The following is a 25,741-nucleotide window of genomic DNA, read 5'->3' on the forward strand; positions in this document are numbered from 1 at the left end:
TTTGGATACGTTTGGGAAACACACGTTTTATTATAGGTAGCTTCTAAACTTCAAATATCGGCATGACATTGTTAGGGATGTCTTGTTGGATATATTTCAACGAGCCAAACTATCTATGAAGAAAGAGGTGTCTGTGAATTTCTTTACACCCACAGGAAAGGACATCGACACTTAGGCTAGCAGATGTTCTGGTATACGAGTGGGTATGAGGGAAACATGTTGGTGTGGACTTGGCCGTGGTTTTTCCATTGATGGAACCGAGGATCGAAGGTTTTACGGTTGGACATGCATCTCTCAAAGCTACTTCAAGTAAAGTGATCAAACGTGAGAAAGCGTATTCCAACAATTAATATGTTTTCGTACGTTTTTCTCTTGACACCTTTGATTTCCTAACATCAGAAACATCAAATCTTTTACAGAGAATCAAAAGACTTATAAATATCAGAGTTTGTTGTCAACTTTACCTTCTATTTTTGTTTAAGTTTTATTATATAAAAAAAACTATAAATTACTTGAGTAAAAAAAAATTGTAAATGAAGCAATAGCAATTACAACCAAACTAAAAATTAATATTGAACAAAAATTCAAATCACGATACACACAAAATGGCAAATATTATAACTATGCTAGTTACAAATGAAGTACAAAACAAATCACATATTTTTTCCTTAACTATTTGTTTTCCTTCAAGATTATATTTTCAACAATAAAAAATCATATCAATTAATTCAACTATAGCCCTCTATTCCCATAATGTTGAATTTTCTCATGACATCTCAATTCTCTAGACAACTTGAGTGGCACCACTTGAAGCCAAAACTCCCTGTCCTGTAGTAGTATCATCTTTATAAAGACTAAGTTTCTCTCCATCACCCCACAAAGCATAAGCTTCTTCCCCATGAACAGCATCATCTCCAATAAGCAACTCTTCCTCTGTCATTCTCAAAGGAACACAAAAACCTACAACTAGACAAATAATTGAAGTGGCAACAATGTTCCATCCAATGATGAATAATGCTCCAACTATTTGTTTGAGGATTTGGACACCACCGGAGCCTCCGTAGACACCACCTTTGGAGTTTGTGACGGGGAGAAAGAGAGAACTTAGTCTTGGCTCCGCGAAGAGGCCGGTGAGGATACCGCCTAGAAGGCCGGCCACCGCGTGAGTGTGGAAGACGGCGAGTGTGTCGTCCACCTTTTGAAATATTGTGAACTTTTTTCCAAGAACCATCATTGTGTACCATGGTACGCTTCCTGATAATACTCCCATTATTATGGCTGCCCATCCTTGAACCAGACCTATTCACAAACAATAAATTTTTAGATAAAAATAATTATCTAAAAGTTTGAATTTTTTTTTATAAGACTAATTTTAGTTTGTGACTCTGTGTCCTTATAATTCTAAAGGGACAAATTAAAAAATTAAATATAAAATATTCATATTAACATTGTGCATTTAATTTTTAAGAAATTAAAATATATTATTATTCAATACTTAATTTTCACTTTAAAATTTTTAAATTTATGTTTTAGAGTACATGTTGGTAACATATTATTTTAAAATATATAAAAATGTATACTTGAATAATAAATAGAGAAAAAGGGATATGCACTGACAGTGTAAAGTTTTTTTACACTGTCAACCAATCACAACCATGTATCCAATTAAAACACAATTTTAATTAAAATAAACTAATATGACATGGCAAGTGTAGAGATTTTGATTGGTTGTATGTGTAAAATTTGTTTACACTGTCAGTGCACTACCTTTAAACTCTAATAAATATGTGTTTTTAATTAATTAAGAAATTATATTAGACAAATTAATGCTATTTAATAATGAATTTAATTGAAATATACTAACCGTGTAAAAAAATTGTACACGATAAATTAATCATAACCTTAAATTAGTTTAAAATATATAACTTCTATTTTAAATTTTTTTTAAGTAACAAAATTGAGTGGCTATCATGTTTGATGGTGTAAATTTTTTTATATAATAATATATATTAATTAAACTCTTTAATAATTGATGATTAACTGCTTAATAACTTTTAATTAATATTTAAAATACTCTTAACTTACGCCATAACATAATATACTGCATATATATTAATACCAACATTTATCAATTGAATTATGCCAAATAAATCGTTTTAATTTTAATTTTTATAAATAATACAACTTACTTATTTATAAGAGAAATTTTATTTTTTAAATTCATTAAAATAATCAATGAATATGAACTCTTTCATAAATTAGATACATTTATTATCAATAAATTTAAAAAGTTTTATAAATAAGATAAGAGGGAGTTATTCTTTCAAATTAATTATATTTTATTTTTGTAATAATTATTATAAAAAGTGAACAAATGAGGTCATTAGTCATTTGGTGTAATACGTGGAGTTCTTTGGAACATTGAGTGTTTCTTGGTTCAATTTTATCTTTCTATATTTATACACCAAAATCAAACGTAATCCCATGCTTAAATTAAAATTAAGCCAGCACCACTTATTTAAAAAAGAGTCAATTATGGTGAATAAAAACGAAGAAAAAAAAGTCAATAATGGAATCTATTAGTATATACTATTCCTGGGATCCCAAGTCAAGAGTGGAATATCCTTGCCAGTTTCATGCCAAATTCTCAATACTAAAATAAGATGAAGTAACAACCAATGTATAAACAAAAAGAAGGGTCAAAACGTGTAATAATATATACTTATGTAAGTATGTTATAATGTATCTGATTTATGTGTTTATATAATAGTGACATCAGAGATTACGTACCAGCTCCAGGAGTGATGCAAACTATTAGAAACTTAGGCTTATTGGACTTTTTTCCTTTCTAATTGGGCTTCCATTCAATTTATTCACAGCCCAACTTTTGTATTATATAATGTACTATGCTAGTTGCTTTGAGGTTAATGAGAAACGAGGGAAAATTCCTCATTTGAATTTCCCCTTCCTGTTCACAACATTCACCTTCTTCATAATGCATTCTCATATTGTAATATGGTATCAGTAGAAAAACCAACTTTCTTGAATCCCTTTCTGATTCATCTTCCGCACCCCATTCTGATTCATCTTCTTCCTTGCATCCCTTTCCTCTTTCTTTCTTATGGCATCTGATTCTGAATCTGAACAATCAGAAGTTCATAAATCACCCAAAACCAAAAATGTCGATCCTACCACCAATCCACGCGATCCCTACTACCTCCATCCTGGCGAAAATCCGGGCGCAACCATTGTCTCTCCTCCCCTTGATGATAACAATTACCATAACTGGAGCAAGTCTATGCGGCGTGCCCTAACCTCCAAGAACAAACTTTCTTTCATCAATGGCAGAATCAAGAAACCTGCCCTAACAGATGACAATTACGAACTCTGGGAACGAGCCAACAGTATGGTACTCTCTTGGATCAACCGCACTCTATCTCCTCACATCGCTCAAAGTACAATCTGTTTCGATTCCGCTTTCGACCTATGGGAGGATCTTCGTGAACGTTTCACACGAGGTAACCATTTTCGGTTTTCCGATCTCCTTCGTGAAATACATTCTGTACAACAAGGAGATCGCACCTTATCTGCATATTTCACTGCATTGAAAATCCTATGGGATGAATTAGAGGATCTTAGACCTACACCTTCTTGTACATGTCTTACTCCCTGCACTTGCGATCTTGCTAAAGCTGTTCGTCAATACAAACACATAGAGTACATCACCTGTTTCTTGAAAGGTCTCAATGACAGTTACCATAACATACGCACCCAAATCCTTCTTCTTGATCCTCTCCCCAGCATTAGCAGAGTTTATTCACTTATAGCCCAACAACAAATCACTCCCTCACCATTACCGCCTGCCACCGTTCTTGCCACCACTGGCCCTAATACCAAACCTAAATCCAAAGGCAATTTCAAACCGGCTATGGTATGCACAAATTGCCAGAAAACAAATCATACCGTTGACAATTGTTACTTCAAACACGGTTTTCCACCAGGCTATCGAAACAACAACCCCAAGAGCAACACTTCAGATTCCAAGACTGCTCCTACCAACAACAAAGACATGGGCATCTCCAGAGAAGACTACAAACATCTAGTGCAGCTTCTTCAACAATCTCGCAAGGACTCCACACAATCTGCACCAGACAAAACCGCCCCTGCTACAGCCCTCATCTCAGGTATTGTACAAAAAGGGAGTATTCTTAATAAACCATCTATGTGGATTTTAGATTCTGGTGCTTCACACCATGTATGCCCGTTTATTCATTGTTTTTCCAACATTATTGCTATAGAACCTATTTCTATACATTTGCCCAATGGCTCTACCTTATATGCTAAATTCTGTGGCACTGTTATATTTGATAATTCTTTCCAATTGCATCATGTTTTCTTCATTCCTGTTTTCAAATTCAGTCTTATATCAATATCTAAACTCTGTAGTTCTTCCAGATACAACATCTCCTTCTTACACAACTCTTGTCAAATCCAGGATGTGTGTACCAAGAAGATGATTGGCCCTGTGACTCAAATGCTTAATCTCTACATTTTGCACAAGACACCTATTGCACATACACATATCAATGCTGCTCCTATACATCACTCTTTTCCTTCTGTTAACAATAGCCATGCCACTCCCAATGATGACTTATGGCACTTTAGATTAGGACATCCCTCTCCTGAGGTCCTTCATCATATGTCTCAACACTTTTCTGCTATTACTTTTCATAAGAATTCTGTTTGTAATGCTTGCCACTTGGCTAAACAATGCAAGTTATCTTTCCCTTTAAGCAATTCTGTTTCAGCCCATTGCTTTGATTTAATACATATGGACATATGGGGTCCTATATCCATACCATCCCTGGATGGTTTTCAATATTTTCTTACTATTGTTGATGACCATTCTAGATATACATGGACTATTCTCATGCATTCCAAATCTGAAGCTCGTACTCACATTAAAAATTTCATAGCATACTGCCATACTCAATTTAAATGTAACATTAAAACCATTAGGACAGACCATGGCTCTGAATTCCTTATGACCTCTTATTTTGCTTCATTAGGTATCCTCCACCAAAAGAGTTGTGTTGAAACACCTCAACAAAACTCTATTGTTGAGAGAAAACATAGACACCTTTTAAATGTGACAAGAGCCCTTCTTTTCCATGCTAAATTACCTAAGTGTTTTTGGTCATATTCCCTTTGTCATGCCACATACCTAATTAATAGACTCACCACTCCTGTTTTACAAAACAGCACACCATACAACATTCTTTTCAACACTGACCCAAACTTCTCTAACCTTAAAACCTTTGGCTGCTTGTGTTATGCTTCCACCTTACTTAGACAAAGAGATAAACTAGATCCTAGGGCAACCAAATCCATTTTTCTAGGATTCAGTTCTGGTATCAAAGGATACCTCTTGTTTGACCTTGACACTAGAAAAATCTTCACCTCTAGAAACTGTGTCTTCTATGAAACCAGTTTTCCTTACACACCTTATCCTTCAATACACTGCCCCTCATCTGTTGACCATGAAAATTCCACTACCAACTTCATATTTGATATAGACTATTTCCCCCCAACCTATTCATCCAATCACCAAAATCCTCCCAATCATGCTTCACCTAAAAACACACCTACAGCCATCACATCTATAAATTCTAATTCTAAAACCAACTCTAATACTCCTAACAGCCCTGCCATTGAAACTCAAAATAACCACACAATTGACCAAACAGATTCTACTAACAACAATACTTCTGTCTCTAACAATGACTCTAATAATTTTGATTCTGTTATGCATGATCCTGATCATACTAATAATAATAATAATTCTGATGCTAACATTGACCATAGTAATGCCATTCCATCTGCTTCTAATACTTTGAGAAAATCTGTTAGAAACAAATCAGCACCTGCACATCTTAAGGATTTCATATGTAACACCAACTGTCTTTATGATATTTCCAAGTTTATCTCATACAAATCTGTTAGCAATGCATACTTTAATTTTCTGTCTTCTATTTCTGTCACTGCTGACCCTACTTCTTATAAGCAAGCCAGCATAAACCCTCATTGGATTCAAGCTATGAATGCTGAAATCCAAGCATTAATCAAAAACAAAACATGGCAATATGTGCCACTGCCACCAGGTAAGAAGTGCATAGGATGTAAATGGGTATATAAAACTAAATTCAATTCTGATGGTACTTTAGAACGGCACAAGGCAAGGTTAGTAGCTCAAGGCTTCAAACAAGTACAAGGTATTGATTTCTTTGACACTTACTCCCCTGTTATCAAACTCACTACTGTAAGACTGATTCTTGCCCTTGCTTCCAATTTAAATATGCACTTGTTTCAATTAGATGTTCATAATGCTTTCTTGCATGGAGAGTTGACTGAAGAAGTCTATATGTCTCTCCCTAAAGGCATTAAACCTTCTTATCCTAATCAAGTCTGCCGCCTATTAAAATCTCTTTATGGATTAAAACAGTCTAGCAGACTTTGGTTTGAAAAATTGTCTCGGGTTCTGTTGGATAATAAGTTCCATCAATGCTCCTCAGACCATTCTTTGTTCATTAATCAGTCTAACTCTTCCCTTACATTAATACTTATATATGTTGATGACCTTCTTATTGCAGGCACCAACCTAACCATTATCAACAACACAAAACAACTTCTTCACCAGCACTTTCACTTGAAAGATCTTGGCAATCTCAGATATTTCCTAGGTCTGGAAATTGCAAGGAACAAGTCAGGCATACACATCAATCAGCGAAAATACACACTGGACTTGCTGTCTCAAACAGGTCTCCTTGGTTGCAAACCGGCATCAACACCGATGGCACGTGATACAAGGCTTACAACAACTGATGGCATTCCTCTCACAGATTCCACAAAGTACCGCAAGCTCATTGGTCAATTGATATACCTTCTTAATACACGACCTGATATTTCATACGCAGTGCAACAACTAAGCCAACACATGTCAAAACCCACTGATCTACACTACAACGCTGCGATACGTGTACTACGCTATCTCAAGTCATCTCCGGCACAAGGCCTATTTTTCTCCAGCAATTCTCCTCTTCAACTGAAGGCTTTCTCCGACTCTGATTGGGCAACCTGTCCAGAAACCAGAAAATCAATAACCGGCTACTGCATATATCTAGGAAACTCCCTTATATCCTGGAAGTCAAAGAAACAGGCCACCATCTCACGCAGCTCTACAGAGGCTGAATACCGCTCTATGGCTACTACCGTTTGCGAGTTACAATGGTTGACCAACATCCTCAACGAACTACACATCACCTTCAAACAACCGGCCTTGCTTTACTGCGACAATGCTTCAGCCATTCATATAGCCAGCAATTCGTCCTTCCATGAACGAACAAAACATATCGAGATCGATTGTCATATTGTTCGTGAAAAGCTTCAACAAAAACTGTTCCACTTATTACCTATATCCTCAAACCAACAACTTGCAGACATGTTCACAAAACCTTTACACCCATCTTTGTTCAAATCTAATATAGGTAAGCTTGGGTTATATTCAATATATCCTCAAGCTTATGGGGGGGTATTAGAAACTTAGGCTTATTGGACTTTTTTCCTTTCTAATTGGGCTTCCATTCAATTTATTCACAGCCCAACTTTTGTATTATATAATGTACTATGCTAGTTGCTTTGAGGTTAATGAGAAACGAGGGAAAATTCCTCATTTGAATTTCCCCTTCCTGTTCACAACATTCACCTTCTTCATAATGCATTCTCATATTGTAATACAAACAAGACCAGTGATCATGCCTTGAACAGCTCCAATAACAGATGGTTTCTTGAAATAAATCACATCAAGCCATGTCCAAACCAAAAGGCTTGTAGCTGCACAAATGTTTGTGTTAAGAACAGCCATGGAGGAATCAGTGTTGGCCGAATAAGGATCTCCACCGTTGAAACCAGCCCATCCTAACCATAGTAAACCTGCCCCCGCCAACGTTAGTAACACGTTGTTTGGTGGGAACCTCTCCCTGTCCTTCTTTGATCTAGGCCCCACCTACATTATTTTCAAACTCATTATTGTATTAGATTTTTGCAGTTTGTATATTTGCTTCCATGATACCGACCTAGTTAATTATTTGTTGATATATTTGTCACCAATGACAAATTTATACATTAATACAAACACTACCAAACAATGAGTACATTTCTATTATTAAGAATTTAAATATAATATATGAATGGATATTCTGAGATTTTTCAATCTCTACCAAGTCAATGCATATAGAAAAAAAGGCAATCATGCATATTGTATCGATGTATATATTAAAAATGGATATAAATAAACTTTAGTAACACTTATAAAAAAAAAGCATGGTGAAAAAGAGAACAATTTACCCAATAAGCAGCAGTGAAACCAGCAATTCCAGAAGAAAGATGAATAACATAACCACCAGAATAATCCATAACACCCCATTGAAACAAAAACCCACCACCCCACAAACTAAAAGCACCAACAGTATAAGAAAAAGTTAACCAAAGAGGCACAAACATCATCCACGCCTTAAAACTCATCCTCGCCAAAACCGACCCCGCCAATATAACCACCGAAATAGCTGCAAAAACACACTGAAACCAAACCATAGTCGCCATCGGATAAAACGGCGTAGCTTCAGCGGTTTCAACTACTCCATTGTGATAGTAATGCGTCGTAGCCGGTAGCCCGGCCTGGTTGATAAGAAATTTCTGGCCTAAAGCCGGCCCGGCCTTACCCCAAAATGGTAAGAGTTTTTCACCAAATGACATCTTATAAGCCCATGTAACCCAACAGATTATGACCGCTGCGAAAGCGTAAAGCGCCATGAAAGCTGAGTTTACTGCCCATTTCTTTTTGACTATGCTGCCGTAGAGGATCACGAGTCCCGGCATGCTTTGGATTCCGACAAGAGTGGCTGATACCATTTGCCATGTGTTGTCTCCTTTGTTTAGCCAGTCTGGTACTGCTTGAGATGTCCATGCTTGGTATGCTACCGGCAATGGAGGAGAAGCCATGGTTAGAGTTACACAAACACAATTCTCAGTATGTTACATTATCAATAGAAACTGTAAGAACATGGCTTTATATAGAGAGCTAGAATAGTAGTAACAAAAGACTCGTTGACCTTCAAAAATGGTTACATCAATATTTAAGACTATTAAAAAAAATAAAAACAATGTGTCATTGTATAACTAATGAGAGAAATCACTAAAAAAAAATATTAGACTATTGGGACAGCTAAATCAAACACATTATCCGTTATTTTAAGGCTTAAATGCACCTTTGGTCTATGTAAATTAGCGAGTTTTTGATTTTCGTCTTGTAAATTTTTTTTTGTGTATGAGTTCCTATATTTCACTTTCGCCTTTGTTTTAGTACCTAAAATCAAAATTCGCAGGAAAACCTGCAGATTTTCCTGCGGATTTTGGCTTTAGGAACTAAATCGCAAGCAAAAAATAAGATATAGGGACTCATACCAACAAAAAAAAACTTATAGGGACGAAAATCAAAAACTCGCTAACTTCAAAGGACCAATGATGCACTTATTTTAAAATGTCACAGTAGATTACAAATACCAACATTTTAAACCGCCACCATTTGCTACTGGTAAAACACCGGAAGTTAAAACAAAAATTCCCATTAAAGAAAGTATATAATTTGGATTTTCCTTATGTTTTATTGTTTTTTTTAATGAAAACTACAAAATGTATTTTTGTAATTTTTTTTAAAGAGATACACATAAATATGAAAGCTATTATAAAAGTTTAATTACATAATATAAAAGTTTGATTTAAAAAAAAATGATATGAAAGAGTTCTTCCGGAGTTTTATGTGACGCAATCGGAGAAATTTGCGATGTTGTGCGTGACAAAATATTGAACGGTTAAAAATCAATACGAGAATAAAAGTATAACAGAAATGATAGTGTTGCATTAGATGTGTAATAACACTAGATATGATAGGATTAAAAATAAAAAATTAGAGAGAATGTTGGGGTAACACCTACGATAAAAAAGATGATAGAAAATAGATGATTTGGATTTGTAGAGAGAAGATCTATACATTATGTGATAATTAAGGAGAATACACTACAAGAAAAATACTCCCTAGCCACGTGAAGTTGTGACGTGATTATCACGTAGGTAAAAAAGGTCAGTTGCGACGTGATAATCACGTCACTAATTTTTTTAATATTAAAATAATATACATAACGTAAATATTATGTGTGAGAGAACTTTATTTTTAAAAAACAATTGCGGCATGAGAATCACGTCGCAACCATAAAATTAAAATTAAAAATTAAAAGGACAATGACGTTTACATGGGAGAGTTTGAAAATTTTCAAAATTTTAATTGTGACGTGGGATTCACGTTGCAAAAATTCTAACTTTGATTGAGCTGAAAACAAAGATTGCGAGATCGACCAGAGATATTTTGAAGATGTTACAACGTCCTGCCGAAGTATAACCTTAAATTTATGCTACGTATTTATGTTACGTATTTTGATAGTAATATATGCTTTTCTTCAACTTTTTGCATCCATCTATTACTTATTTGTGATTTGAGTCAACAGAGTTTATTCTATATATGCATACCTGTAAACTTATTTGAATTTTAAAATAAGGGTTGTCACAAAGATACACCTTCGGATAAATCTTAATATAGTTGTGGAGGTATATCACCAAAAATATTTTTTAGATTATATGGGACAAATCATTTTAAATGTATGTAATTTGAATGCGTTTGGAGGTGTATTTCTGAAATATCTAAATAATTATAACTTTTCACTATAATAAAATAGTACCTCATAGAATGAACAAAGTAATATCCCCGTTGTTATAACACGTTTTTTGGGAATAAAATTGTGGAACCCAATATATGTTTTTTAGAGTTGCATAATTGGAGTGATAATTGAGTAAATTGCTTTAAGATGATGTGGCTTAATGAGTCCTAAAAAAACCCAAAAATGAGTTGCAAGCTATTAGCACCCTCAACAAAGTCCACACCATTCTATATGTCAAGCGCTGACTGGTAATTTAAATTTTGAGACTAGCAAAAGACAACTTTTCCACTAGTCCAATTTGGGGGCTTATACATGTCAAATAATTTTAATAATTTGTATTAAAATTTAATATTTTAAATAATGGTTAAGTTTAGTGTTTTTAATATTTTCACTTATACATTTTTTATAATTTGAATGTGATGATATCTTATGTTAAGTTTTAGATTTGAGCTTGGTTCAACACTTTTTTCTTTCTGAAATGTTTATTTAAGTATATATTTTGCCAAGTTAATAAAAAAAATGAATTTCATAAATAGGAGATTGTATTGTATGTATATTTGTAGTTTTAATTGAGTTCTTAATCTTTGACTGAGAGTCATACATCTGTCACTGCCAAAAGTTATTGACTTGTATAGAAAAAGAAAAATAAAAAAAGATACAAATCTTAAAATTAATAACTTGTAAAAGTCACCCTAAAAAAATGACTTGTAAAAGTCTTATCAACAAGTTTACTAGAAAAACGATTTCCATTTGTTATAAAAGTCATGCATGTGAAGATTAATGTAAACATATGCACCTAGTTTGTGCAAGCTCTTAAATGTTTTTAGTGAACTTTAGAGATTGCATATGAACCATCCAAATTGATACTCATACAAAATTACAGTTGACTAAGTCAAAACATAGAATTTTCATCCAGAAATGTAACTAGCAAGGAAATAGTGGCAAACTATTGAGTCAAATAATAGAGACAAATGTGTAGAAAATTGACTACAAAAACTATGTAAGGACATAAAATTAAGTGTGTGAATGAAAAATGATAATGAAGAAAACCTTACTAAAAGATAAACCATCATATTTGTATTGGCCACGGAATTGATTAGAATCTACTATAATGGTTATGTTCAAATACCTTTCTTGACTTTAGAGAGTAAAAGACATGATATTTTTGGAAATTTACAAACAGTAACAATTCAAATATTAATGCCTTAATAATAAAAATGGAATTAAATTTGTTTTTTTTTCTTTAAAAACTAGATTTTATTTTAGATTCCATAAATTTTTTTTTTAAAGCAAGAATTTCATATATGAGAGAGCTAATCCAACCTTGTTACACAAGAGCGGAACGAGTCCGACAAAAAAAGATATTACAAACCAATTCCTATTACGACATAAAAGACAAAAGGTCTTTGCAAAAATCGTAAAAGTTGCAATTGGAATAACCAATGTCGCCAAAGGAAGACCACCTCCAAATCAATATCTTGATGTTCCAAACAATATTGTAAATATTTCAAATGTCATTCCTAAAACAATAGTCGTTTCTTGTCATCCAAATAATCCAACAACTGGCTAACCAAAACACCCCCATTTTCCAACTTTTATACCTTTTACCCGACCAATTAAATACCATTCCATAAAAGATGGCATGCATTCCTCCTCTTTCCGACTCGGATAATCCACCCACGTACCAATTTCCCTCCAAGCAACCTTGATAATATCACATTTAAAGAAAGTACGGTCTTTTTCCTTCAAATGCATATTACAAAAAAACACAATTTAAGTTAGAAGTAGGAAAGTTAATACCTCTATACACTAAAAGATCTTTAGTGGAAAGCTTATTCACAAAAAGTCTCCAAGCAAAAGCTTTAATCTTAAATGGAACCTCCATTTTTCAAACAATTTCCAAAGCCTCCTCATTCCTTTTAATGGGACCAAAAGGCGTACGCATATCGGTGATAACACGAAGTAACCGTAAAAGCCTTTTTCTGAATCAAGTAACCAACACACGAAATATTTTTCTTCCTTCAATTCCCCAAAATTCTCTAAAAGAAACCGTAAAACCGCCAATTTAGAAACCAAACCCGCTTGCTCAACCTCCACCTCCGAAATTCCCAAATCTCCCCATAACCATTCCCCCTCTCTCCACCCTCCCATAGCCGTAACAGACACTTTTTTTAAAGAAGAAATCTCAAAAAGCTTCAGAAAATCCTCCATCAAAATCGAATGATTTAACCAACAAACTTCCCAAAACGGTGTAATAAAACCATTGCCCACTTTAAAACAAAAATTAAAAATAAAAGGATCTTTAATCAACGAAGTAGAAAAACCAACCTTTAATAAATCCCGCCACCAAATAGATGAAGAAGAAAGTTTGAAGGAATCTCCACCGGTAAAAACAAGCATACTCACATCACCATAACGAGCCTTCAAAACCTCGTGCCACAACGATCCGCCTCCGTAATCTATCCTCCATCTCCACTTGTTCAAAAGAGCGGAATTGAAATCTTTAATTTCTTTGATGGCTAATCCTCCTTTGGAGTATGACAAGGTCACATCTTTCCAACTAACCCAATTAATGTTCCTTTTTTCGACCACTCCCCCCATAAAAATATTAATTCATATGCATTGTTGTAAAAAAAAATTACCCAAACATCTAATCAAATCATATAGATATTTGTCGAAATATTTTAAGAACTAATATTTAAAAATGACACTTTAAAATATATGAAAATACTTTTCCTACATATGGTATAAGAGTTTATCTAAGGTTTGTTCAACCACATGTTTTTTCCGCTAGAGGGTCATTTGCCATTTATATTCACGCTCCATTTTTCTAATCTTTGGCATGAGAGTGTGTTAAAGAGTTCCACATTGAACATAATATGGTCTCAATATATGTTTAAATGTGGAGGCAATCTTAATCATAAAAGTTGATTTTATAAGGTTGAGTTAGATTCAAGCATAATTCATAAGATGGTATCAGAGTCTATCGACTTGGTCATTCAAAGTTGATTTACTAGAGACACGGTATGCCAAATTTGACATATGCAACCAACGTGGTGAGCCAAATCATGCAAAATCTGAGGGTGAGACACTTGAAGGTGGTTAACCGTTTTTTACATATCTCAAAGCCACTATAGGAATAGGAATCTTATTTAAAAGAGGTGGAAGTCTAACTATGAAGACTTACACTGATGTTGATTATGCAGGTTCATTGATAGATAGAAGATCTACTTCAGGCTATTATACCTACTTGCGTGGAATCTATGTTGTGCAATACGTAATTAAAGCTCACTACATTGTCATAGAAATATACCAAGCTATAATCAATTGAAGCCATCATCAACTTGAATTTTCTTCTTGACGGGCCCCTCTCCCTAAAAATGCTTTAAAAAAATTCCTTGTAGGGTAGTGCATCCTAAAACAACTGAAAACTGCCTCAAGGGTAGCGCTCATATAGTTGACCAATTGTTGATTCAGAGAAGCGTTCTTAAGGCGCAAAGACTCTAATTCTCCTTGAGTAGATGATAAGTTGCCCCGGGTAGAAATCATATCCTGGCTCTTCCTCGCAACTGTCCTCACTAGATGGGTCACTTGGCCAACAAGAAATCCAACAACATTAAGAGGGAGAAAAGCATTCCCCGCTCATGTAAGATAGGTAGAAACTTTCTCTATTTCTTGCAAGTATTTATCTCGCTGAAGCTTCAGATTGTGAGCGCTCTCCTCCAGATGTTGCTTCTCAGCACGATGTCGGTCAGATAGAAGAGTCTCTAAGCGGCCAGCTTCGCCAACAACCAAAGCAGCAGAAGCACGCGGGTACGGAGCCATAGTAGCCAATTATTCCCCCAGAGCAAGCCTGAACATATTGGCCAAATAAGAGTAATCCTCATGCGAATGAAGGGTACGATGAACTCTAATAGAACCAAATATGACTTTTCTCTCTTTCCAGGAACGGGCTTCTATCACTAATTGGAAGTTAATCAGGTGTTACAAGTGTTTCTTCTCAACCTCGTCTACCGGGGTACCTCCTCCGAAGTATCCCAAATCAATGATGAAGCGAATCGGTCATTTCTTCTGGTACTGAGCCTCATCGGAAAGATTCTCTTCCTTGTATACATAAATATTGTTCCCCATCAAAAAGTGACTCTCACTCTAGTACTTAGGGAACAACTAATAGATCTCCCTTTTACTCTGTCTCCAACGGTGCAAATCGTAGCATGCGCTTCAGGGCCGATTAGGGTATGCGGAAAAAATCGGCCCTCAAAAGTTTGTAGCTCAAGAAGAGGAACATAGCCATGAAAAGTCGGCTTCAGATAGATTAATCATCAGCCCCGCGTCTGTTTTGCTAGATCGTAGTGACATTTAAAGAGGTGAAAGAGAAGGATCACAGAAGGCTCCCCCTTCAAGAATTCACACAAATATTGGTATACCTTCATGTAAGTCCAGATTGCGGGATGAATTTGCGAAGGAGCCATCGCCAGGTACTTCAATATTTCTATCTCATAGGCAAATAATGGGAGGCAAAGATCTAGAACAGAGAAAGTACACTCATAAAATTGGATGAAGCAATTGCCATACTTGTTGCAGATCCTTTCATTATCAGTGGGACTCAAGACTCCCCGGTAGGAAGATTGACCGACTTTGGTAAAAGCGTCATCAAGACCACCTACCTTCACGAAAGCAAAAACAGTGGAAGAGTAGACATAATATACCCAAGAAGATGGCATACTCATCTGAAATTTGTGAGTACTCTTTTGTGATATTTTGTCTATTATGCATTAACTTTTTAGATCAAGGAAGTGAAGCGCCAAAGAAGAAGATAATTGCTAAAATGGGAAAATAACTCACAGAGAACAATCTTGATTCTTTGAGGACTTTATTCTAGCACACAAAAGGAAATATACTCTATCAAATGCATCAAATCACTCAAACACAACACTCGAGTGTTTCGATTCTCAAGAGTTGCAATGATGACACTTCATAAAAGATGTTTGAAGTACAGAGTGGTCGACCACTTTGAATGAGCCACACTCCTTCCAGAATCTTCTTAACACACGAGAATTATCATCCAGAAGATTATAAAGGACTTCAACTGCAAGTGCATCCAACGACTATCTGCAAGTCACTTTTAACAAATAACTAGTTCGTTATTTTCATCCCTCTATATAGATAAAGCGTCAAATTGAGGTACGAAGTTTTAAATTCAATTTCACTTCACTTTTCTCGCTCACGTAATGCCTTGAGTGTTGAAGTGTTAACATTGAAGGTCTCATGCACCACCACTCGTCAACTCATTTCTCACTTGTGAACGCAACAATTTATTTTTATTAAAATTAACATATTTTTCAAATAAAATAAAAATCAACCCATTTTTTTCTTATTTTAATGATATTATTTATATATTTTAAGAACTAAAATATTTTAAAAATTAAATTTAAAAACTTTTATTTTATAAAGATAAAAAAAAAAAAAACATATTTAATCTGTAATATTTTCATTGAATAAAATAAAGCTAGCAATTAGTACCAAGCAAACATAATGGTCATATAGTCATTGGCATTTTAATTAGATCGAACAACAAAAACTAGATGTGTGGCTGCTGGGATTCGAGCCCAGGTCTCCACGGCCACAACGTGGAATTCTTACCACTAAACTACAGCCACATGATGTGATATCAAAAGCCAATTTATTTTATTTATTGACTAGTTAACAATGATATATTTACACTGCTACACATGCTTTTCCTGCATAAGTTAGATAAGACAATATTGTGCTTGATATATATACTCTCCGATATCAAATATAATCTTTTGAATATTCTCGATTAATATAAATTTTATTTTTTAAGTAACCTTTTAGTTACAAAGAAATAAATTCCTGATGAATGTTACTTTCAAAAATATCTTCTTTTTTTATCAGTAAAATTAAATATATTTAATTATTTTTATTAAATATAAAGTTTTTTTATAACCAAATAAGATGGAGAATAGCATAAAAAAGAATGTCTATTTAGTTATTTAAAAAGTAAAAGACAAAAAATCAAAGCTTCTAACAAACCTTATGAATGATAGAAGTTATGGAAATAAAATGAGACAATTATAAATAGATTTTTATTTGGTCAAGAGGACAGTTATAAATAGATAGATACAACATAAAAATAAATTCTACTTGTATCCTATATTATTATAAATAAAATTACCCCTTCGTTAAGATAAACAAATAAATAATATAAATATTTAAAAATAAATGCACATCATGTATACACAGTATGAACTCCTAAATATCAACATACATGGTTTAGCTTCTACATTTGTCAAACTCCAGAACAAGGAAAGAATCATTTTACAGAAACAGAGAAAAAAATGTGTGGTGCCGGATGAAACCAATATGAAATACAACAAGAGATACAAAAATGCAAACATGGTGATTAATCAATCCTTTGAAACATTATCACTCAAGCCTTCATTGCAGATGCAACCAGTAAACCAGATTCCAAAAAATGGCAGCACTGTCTCCTCTCTGCCAGCAGTGTGATGATAGAGTGTATATATATGCTGTGTTTAGCTGATCAATGGATGGATACAGCACAAGATAATAGACTAAACTTCTTGTGGTTTAAGCCACTAATCACTTGAAATGATCTTGCCGTATAACTGCTATTAAATTAAATGGCGATACATCTTCCTCCTTTTGTTTCCAGGATTCATTGTTTCCTTGGATAAACCATGCTACTCTTGGAGACAGTGGTGAATATAAATCTGCATGTGGAGAATAATTATCAGATAATTTATTTATAACTTGAAATATTCTTTCTTTGGTACACTAATAAACATACAATATTTGATAAAGACCTACCCGAAGAAGCATAACTTTAGTTGTATAAAGGTATAAAACACAGCAAAAGAGATTTAATGAAAACTTAGCTGTTGAGTATTGAGTACACAACGCATTCACATCTTACTGCTACTTTTCAATTCTACTTACAGACACATTCTCCACATTCGTGAAAGTAAAGCTACAACAACTAACCCTCCCCAAACACTACAATGAGGAAAGCCTCTGCCTCATGCATTTGGCTACCCCAATTAATTGACCACAGCACTATTAACAGATAACAGAAGTGTAATAGTTGGAAGTAATGGAATAGATGTATATTGATGATTGTGACTAGCTTCTTACAATAGAAATAATACTAAGATGGAATGGAGAATAGCTCCTTACAAAATGGTAAACAGGAAGATACTAATATTCTCCAAGAGAATATCCCTAATGATAGTGACAATGACTCCCACTACTCTGCCACCAAATTCCATCTCAATACCAGAATGCCTCACACCATATGTGAGGTCTCCCTTTATTCCCTCCTACATGTGCTCACTGATTTCCTCAATCCCTTCCTCCACTCTCTGACTGACACCTAAGCAATTAGTTTTTCTCACATGCATTCCCTCCTTCCTTCCTATTTTCCTTTTAAGCCCTCCTGTTATACACATGTGTTAAAGGGGTCTATTAGCCACCTCTTATGTTTTCCTACTCCTGTATAAATCCAGTGTTTCAGGAACTTTTAAACGAAAATAAGCCTAACTAATTACAAAATGTGAGCACGTTGGATACAAATTATTATACTTGCTCATTTTCAGCATCCAGCACATAATGATATAGACAGATATAGTTATTAGCCAATTATTATAATGATGTAATGCTGACTCCTCATGATGTTATAAGTTGTTTCTTTTTTACTTTATCTATACAAGGCCCCTTTGTGTATCTTGGTTAGATTTTGGCATACAGCAGATAATACTTGTGCTTTTTTTGTTACCAGTCTATACAGTAAAATTCTCATTTTAGAATTACTCAACAACAACAACCAAGCTTTATCCCACTAAGTGGGGTCGGTTACATGAATCAACTTTCGTCATAATGATCTATCTAAGACCATGTTTCTATCCAAATTGTTAATCTCGAGATCTTTCTTAATAACTTCTCTTATAGTCTTTCTAGATCTTCCTCTTCCTCCAATTGTTTGACTTCTCTCCATCTGATCTACTCTCCTTACCACAGAATCTACATGTCTTCTCTCTACATGCTCAAACCACCTAAGTCTATTTTCCTTCATCTTCTCTACTATAAGTGTTACCCTAACACTCTCTAATATTTTCATTTTTAATCCTCTCCTGTCTAGCCTTACCACACATCCAACGCAACATCCTCACCTCTGCTACACTTACTTTATTTTTTTGGGTTGATTCTTAACCGCCAAACATTCTGTCACGTGCAACACCGCAGGTCTTACTGCAATCCGACAAAAAATTTCCTTCAACTTGAGCAGTACATTTGCGTCACATAAAACCCCTGAAGCCCTCCTCCATTTCAGCCACCCAACTTGAATTTGATGGTTTACATCCCCCTTCTATTTTTCTTAACCAAATAATTTGTAAATACCAGGTGACTTTTTCACGTTATTCCCTTCTGTTATAAAGATGTAACAGATGTTCACAGGAATAACAAGACTATAATATTACGAGTATGAAGTTCATGAAATTCAGTGGTGAATTCATTTGGAGACTGTTGGAATGTCCAAATTTTCAAGGATCTGTGTACACTTATGTTCATCACAGAATACTTTGGTATTTTGTTGGCTTATCTCTGGTGTTCAATGTTCAGCTCATAGTAATTTCGGGGGAATTTATGTTACTGGTATACAACAAAGCATTTGCATTTTTGAGCCATATAGTTGGATATACTACTGACTGTTTTTCTGTGTAGGAGGCTTTCCCCCCTCTACCTAGTTTTGATTTCTTTGAGGCTATAGAAACACCCTCATATAAGTCCAGATAAAATCTCATAATATAGATTACCTCTTGTTGTGTACCAAAAACTAAGATTACATCTTATTTAAACTTACCCAAACACAGTCACCAACGTGCAAACATCCTTACTAGTCCATGGAAGTGGAAAAAAAATACTACTCATCGAGGTTGGTAAAATATTTAAAACAAAGATGTTTGTATGAGTTTCTGAGCCTCATGGGATGTTTATGTAATTTACTAAAGGAGTACAAATTTGTAAGGGTATAGTATAAGAGATTTTAAAGAATAGTTGGTATTTATAAATGTAGACCTTTTCAAATTCCTATGTTGAAAACAAAGCATAATTCTGCATCAATTCTTTCACATTACCAACATTTTTAAACTTTGGTGTAAGCACTCCGCATTAGAAGCCAAGCCAAGCTAGATACCTTTTAATCCTCTATTGTCACCTATCATATAATTTATAAGGTGCCTATATCATCTATGTTTTCATAAAACATTAAAGTGTCTGAGATATACCTGGATTGACTGGAGGATCTGGCTCTCTTGTACTATGCAATAGAAATGTTCCAGATAAAATAGTTATGAAACCGCATAGCTCTGATACAATACTACCTATGCTTTGACCAGAATAGTCCTACAGGTAGGTTTAGAATATAATTAAACCATTAAATGTCTTCTTGATGATTTTTTTTTCATACTATGATTCAGTAAAACACCAACCTTAAACATAATTGCACTGGCTAATATTGTAAAAGCTGTGAACAATGCATAATAGATTGGAGAAACAACTGCTGTGTTAAAGTTATCCAACGCCTGCAACCGTGCAAGAGTTGATCATGACAGAAGCTATATTGAAGATCAAATAACCAAAAAATTGTGACAAAGGAAAAATATGGAAACAAAATTCTAGTAAATCAATTTGGGAGGTGGCTTCAGCTTATATAGCCTTCAAACAGTTATAATTTGATATGCAAATTAATTTAGAACGAAAATTCAATGGATACATGGAGTGAAAAGAATGGCAAGGAAAAAAAATGTGTGTGATAGTAGTTAGAATAATATGAAACAATAATGCAGGGTTCACTTAGTTTTCAGTAATCAGAAGTTTCATCACAGCTAGAATAACACTAGTAAAACTTAATGCTAAAACTATGTTCTGTTAACATAAATTAAGTGATACTGACCATATTAAGGTAATTAAGTTGGACAATGATACAAGTGATAGCAACCATTGTAAAAATCCATGTCTGAAAATAGAAAACCTGGTTTGCACCTTCTAGTGTAAGTTTTATTGCAATGCCAATCGCTTTTACGCTCATAACCTAAGAGAGAAAAGGGTGTTTTATCAGAAACAGAAATCAAGTGGTTGGGCTTCTTGGTATATAATTTAGTCAACTATTAGAAGTTAGAGCACACAAGAATATCAAAACAAAGATAAACTAGGTAGAGTCACTTACAGTTAAAGACCCAATTATAGAGCAAATTCCAATATAAACCAAAATATTAGTTTGGCCATAGCGAGGAGCACAATACAAAACCAAGAACAATGTTAAGGCAATTGCAGAGGCCGTGTACATGAGAAATGCTGAAGGACGAAAAACAAAGCAATAATCAGGAAAATCACAGACTAACACAGAGATTACGGCACAAAAGGTTACCAGGTTGAATGGCCAACTTCCATATCTGATGTACAGAAGTAAGCGACATCTCTTGCGGTGCATGGAGTACAATAATAGTGGACCCCATAATGCATATAAGACACCCCAGCATGCCCATTTTTTGTAACTTTTCCTTCAAAACAAAATGTGCCAAGACAGCACTAGACAATTTCACATAAATGGTTAGCTCGGCAAATAATTCAAGTAGCTAATTTGGCAAAACGAAAAAAACAATAAAGATAACACTAAATAGAATGATTTATAGGATATACACTACAAGTGTAAACTAGCATTACACAAACATTCATCAAAAATCTAAACTCTCCCCGTCACTACTATAATCAAATTTGATTTTTTTTTGCTTCATTCAACAATTGATGTATCCAGTCCATAAATAATCCATACATCAATTATTGAAGGAACCAGAAAAAGTGAAATTTACTTATAATAGTGACGAAAGGGTGTACTAATTTGCCACATCATTTCATTTTCATTACCCTTTTTTAAAACTAGCAGAGTAAAATGGAAAAATAGAGACATCGTATTGTAAAATGAATTCACAGTTACATGATAGTGTATATCAATTAAACCCTAGATGGAATAGAAATGAAAATTTACCTAACGATAATAGTCAAAGCACCTAAAGGAGTGACAAGAACAGCAGGAGCATAAATATACGCTACGAAATTCGCTATCTCTCCAACAATCACTGTAAAAAATCTCCAAATCAATTCAAGTAAATAACTGAAAACAATACAACAAAAAAAGCTGAAAATTGAAAAGTGAAGTACATACTGGTAACCATTCCGACCCACCAAAGAGGCTGAAGCAAATAACCATAGCCACCAACACCTGAAAATTACAATGCAAATGAAGATTTACCAAAAATTGTTGTGTAAAGAAAATGGAGAGAATGGTAGTTACTGGCACTAGGACCGTTGACTCTAGCGAGTTGGAGACCCTTTTTCTTGATGATGAAACTGGAACCAATGAAAGAACTGGAAACAACTGCCAAGACGAACCCAATCAGATTGCTGGAGTTCATCTCAGATAAGGATGGAAGGTTGTTGAATTGATGAATAATTGAGAATTGAAGTCATGAGAGAGAGGGTGAGTTGGAATGGAAACCCTAGATTATGATTGCGATTTGAATTAGAAGTGTGTACGGAAGGAGTGAATAATGTTGGTCGTTCTGTTTCAAACTCACAACAACGCAGAAGAACACATGGATTGGTCTTCTCAAAACAACAACTGACAAAATGCTTTCTGTATTTTGGGTGTTAAACTTTGGGGTCACTTGTCTGTCTGTCTATACCTGTCCACGTGGTTCACGTGTGCTAATAAGATTTTTGAGGTACTCTTCCCTCTCTATTTGAATTTACTAAGGTACGCTTTGGGGATAGTTGGGAATATACTCATGGACTCGATCTCTAAGGGTATGTTTGGTTGAGAGAAAAAATGGTAAAGAGAGAAAAAATTGTAAAGAGTGTGAAAAGAGAGAAGTATGAGAGAAGTAGAGTAGATTTGATATATTGATTGGTAGAAGAGAAAAAAGTGAGAAATAGAAGAGAAAGAGATGTGTTTAATTTGTAAAATGACAAAAATACCCTTCACATAATTTTATGTTATTTAAACTAGATCGCCGACCCGTGCTTCGCACGGATATATTAGAAATAAAATTATATTTTTTTAGTAGTTGATATTTTATATTTTAGTTGCATATAAAATAAGGTCATTTAAATTACATTTGTAAGTATACTATTAATTTTTTAATGTGAAAAATAAGGTCATTTAAATTATGTTTGTAAGTATACTATTAATTTTTTAATGTGAAAGCATATAAAATTATTTTATATGTCATTAAGATTATGTATGCAATTATACTATTAATTTGTTAATATGAAAGACAATAAATTAGAAAAAATTTACTATGATAATTTAAAATATATAAATGTAAAGAAATAAATATTAATTAACTAAAAAATAGTATTTAATACTTCTTTGTAAACTACATTTAATATTGTATTAATATCTATCTTCACAATCATCATTAGCCACCAATATATTCAACCCTTCCATAGAAATAACCCTTGATATGACAACATATAGTTGTACATGAAATAATTCTTGATATGACAATATATATATATATATATATATATATATATATATATATATATATATATATATATATATATATATATATATATATATATATATATATATATATATATAGTTGATATACCCAACATATTTTAGTGATTGTCCTTGACTTTTTTATTAATAATCGTACAAATGAAACAACCAAAAGAAATTTGTGTCTTTGGAATTTGAAAGGAATTCTTTTATCAGAAAGATAATATAAAATAATTAATTAAAAATATAAATTTTAAAGTTGTTACTCAAGTTTGATTGTCTCTTGGAAGTCGTCATATTATCATATATGTAGATTCTTTTACATTTATGTAGACACAATGGATCCTCTCATTCTATACATCCTCTCCTTCAACCGAAATACATGCAATTGTTTAGAGAATTAAAAAAAATGATAAATAGAATAAGAGAAATAAAATGTTAGAAAGAGATAAAGACATAAATGTGAAGGAGAGGGTTGGAGATAAAATATTAAAGGAGAGGATCCAAACCCATATGTAGATGTAGATTTGTATTTTTATTATTAAAACGATTGATTACACTTCAAGACATGTGATATGTATAAGGCCATGAACCAAGACATACGAAAAAATTTATACACAAATATTAATTACACCGTTTATGTAAAACATCATAAAAGAATAAATTATACATCTTTTATATCTAACATAATAGTGTACATAATCTTCTGTCCAAATATACACTTCTGTCCATAATCTTCTGTCCAAATATAATACATGTTTCTTCAATATACACTTTATATGATTTGATCTATAAGATGAAAGAGGAAAAAGACATAATGATATCACAAAATTTTTGAGAAATCATTATACTTATTCTATAATACTTAAATGTCTGCAGAATTAAAACATTGCACTCAATAATAAACTAACTAAATTATATTAATAAAATAGAACTTTTATTGATGCATATATTAGAGTTAAAGATCTTTACTTATGTGGCTACATGAACGATCATTTCATAGAACTCCCAAGCAAGCACCAATGATGCAACACAAATTTAAGAGCTTCTCCTAATTCAGATCATCCAATAAAAGACAATTAGATAGAAAGTTCAATAGTAGACAAAATGAAGTTGTATCAATATAAAAGAGAATTGAAATTGCTCAAAAAAAAAAAAAGAGAATTGAAATATTTATAATATAATAATTTAAGTCTCTATCCTGCCACAAAAACTAATGTTAAGGAATATAAGTTAAGAGAAACTAAAATTTTTACAATACAAAATTGAAGAGCACAACCAACAATTTATATGTAGAACACTTTGATAATGCAATATCAAAAATATATATACACAATGATAATTGACAGAACAATAACGAATAATGACTAATTAAATCATTAATTAAAATGTATATTAATACAATAAATAAGTAATTATAATCATAATAACGAAAGAATATACGTTACAAAATATTAAAAAATGTAATTCATAGGTTAAGAATATGAGTTACACAATATATTTATATATTTATTTATTGTGTCAAAGACTTGTAGTAATAATCTAATAAACTACAACAAAATAATAATAATAATAATAATAATAATATAAAAGTTTGAGCTATGTATTCTTCCTCAATAAATTATAAAATTAACAATGTTTTAATAAATACATTTGTACTATGATAAATTATGAATATAATTTTTTATTTTAATAATAAACTATAAAATTAAATTTATTAAATTAAAAAAATATTCAATTAGATAATTGAAGTTAATAAAATTTTAAATTAATAGTTTAATAATATTTAAAAGTACAATGGTAGATTTTAATAAAATCTTGTACTAATAATCTAATAAATTTTAATAAAATTTAATTTAATATATTAGCATATGTGATTTTTCTTTATAAATTACAAAATTAAAAATGTTTTGATAAATGAATTTGTACTATGATAAACTATGAATTGAATTTTTGAAATATATATTTAAATATAAAATTATATTTATTAAATGATAAAAAGTTTCCTATAAGTCATTATTAACTCATTTATTATGTAACTTTCAGGAAATTAATAATTTATTAATATTTTTATTATATAACTTCCATGAATTAAAGGTATTGTAAAGTTTTTTAAATGAATTTATATTTAATATATTTTGTATATTTTTTTATTACTTCTCTATTATACATTATTTATATAAAGAATCGTATCACATAAATTTATGAGTATAAAAATGTGACTACTAAAACTATATTAACTTTAATATTTAATTTAATATTTTAATGTATTATTTAAATTTAAATCTGAAATGTAGAAGAGAGATATTTA

General features: G+C 32.8%; 2 protein-coding genes and 1 non-coding gene across 3 annotated transcripts; all 3 read right to left on the reverse strand.

Moving 5' to 3' along the window:
• Positions 1-655: 655 nt before the first annotated feature.
• Positions 656-9,070, reverse strand: LOC131602921 (ammonium transporter 3 member 1-like). Its single transcript, XM_058875144.1, has 4 exons — positions 8,404-9,070; positions 7,795-8,062; positions 2,791-2,811; positions 656-1,299 (listed from the first exon to the last, which is right to left on the reverse strand). The coding sequence occupies exons 1-4, from the start codon at positions 9,055-9,057 to the stop codon at positions 785-787; spliced, it is 1,458 nt and encodes a 485-aa protein (XP_058731127.1). The 5' UTR covers positions 9,058-9,070; the 3' UTR covers positions 656-784.
• A 7,344-nt stretch (positions 9,071-16,414) lies between these two features.
• On the reverse strand, positions 16,415-16,486 carry TRNAH-GUG (transfer RNA histidin (anticodon GUG)). Its single transcript has one exon. It is a non-coding gene; the product is annotated as a tRNA-His (tRNA).
• Positions 16,487-17,029: 543 nt separating this feature from the next.
• Positions 17,030-22,755, reverse strand: LOC131602922 (probable magnesium transporter NIPA7). The gene is made up of 9 exons (XM_058875145.1): positions 22,219-22,755; positions 22,090-22,146; positions 21,913-22,003; positions 21,295-21,455; positions 21,094-21,221; positions 20,821-20,958; positions 20,357-20,449; positions 20,153-20,270; positions 17,030-17,581 (listed from the first exon to the last, which is right to left on the reverse strand). Exons 1-9 carry the CDS (start codon positions 22,337-22,339, stop codon positions 17,451-17,453), a joined length of 1,038 nt encoding a protein of 345 aa, XP_058731128.1. The 5' UTR covers positions 22,340-22,755; the 3' UTR covers positions 17,030-17,450.
• Positions 22,756-25,741: the final 2,986 nt, after the last annotated feature.

This window comes from Vicia villosa, linkage group LG5 (assembly GCF_029867415.1).
Source record: "Vicia villosa cultivar HV-30 ecotype Madison, WI linkage group LG5, Vvil1.0, whole genome shotgun sequence".
Lineage (NCBI taxonomy): Eukaryota > Viridiplantae > Streptophyta > Magnoliopsida > Fabales > Fabaceae > Vicia > Vicia villosa.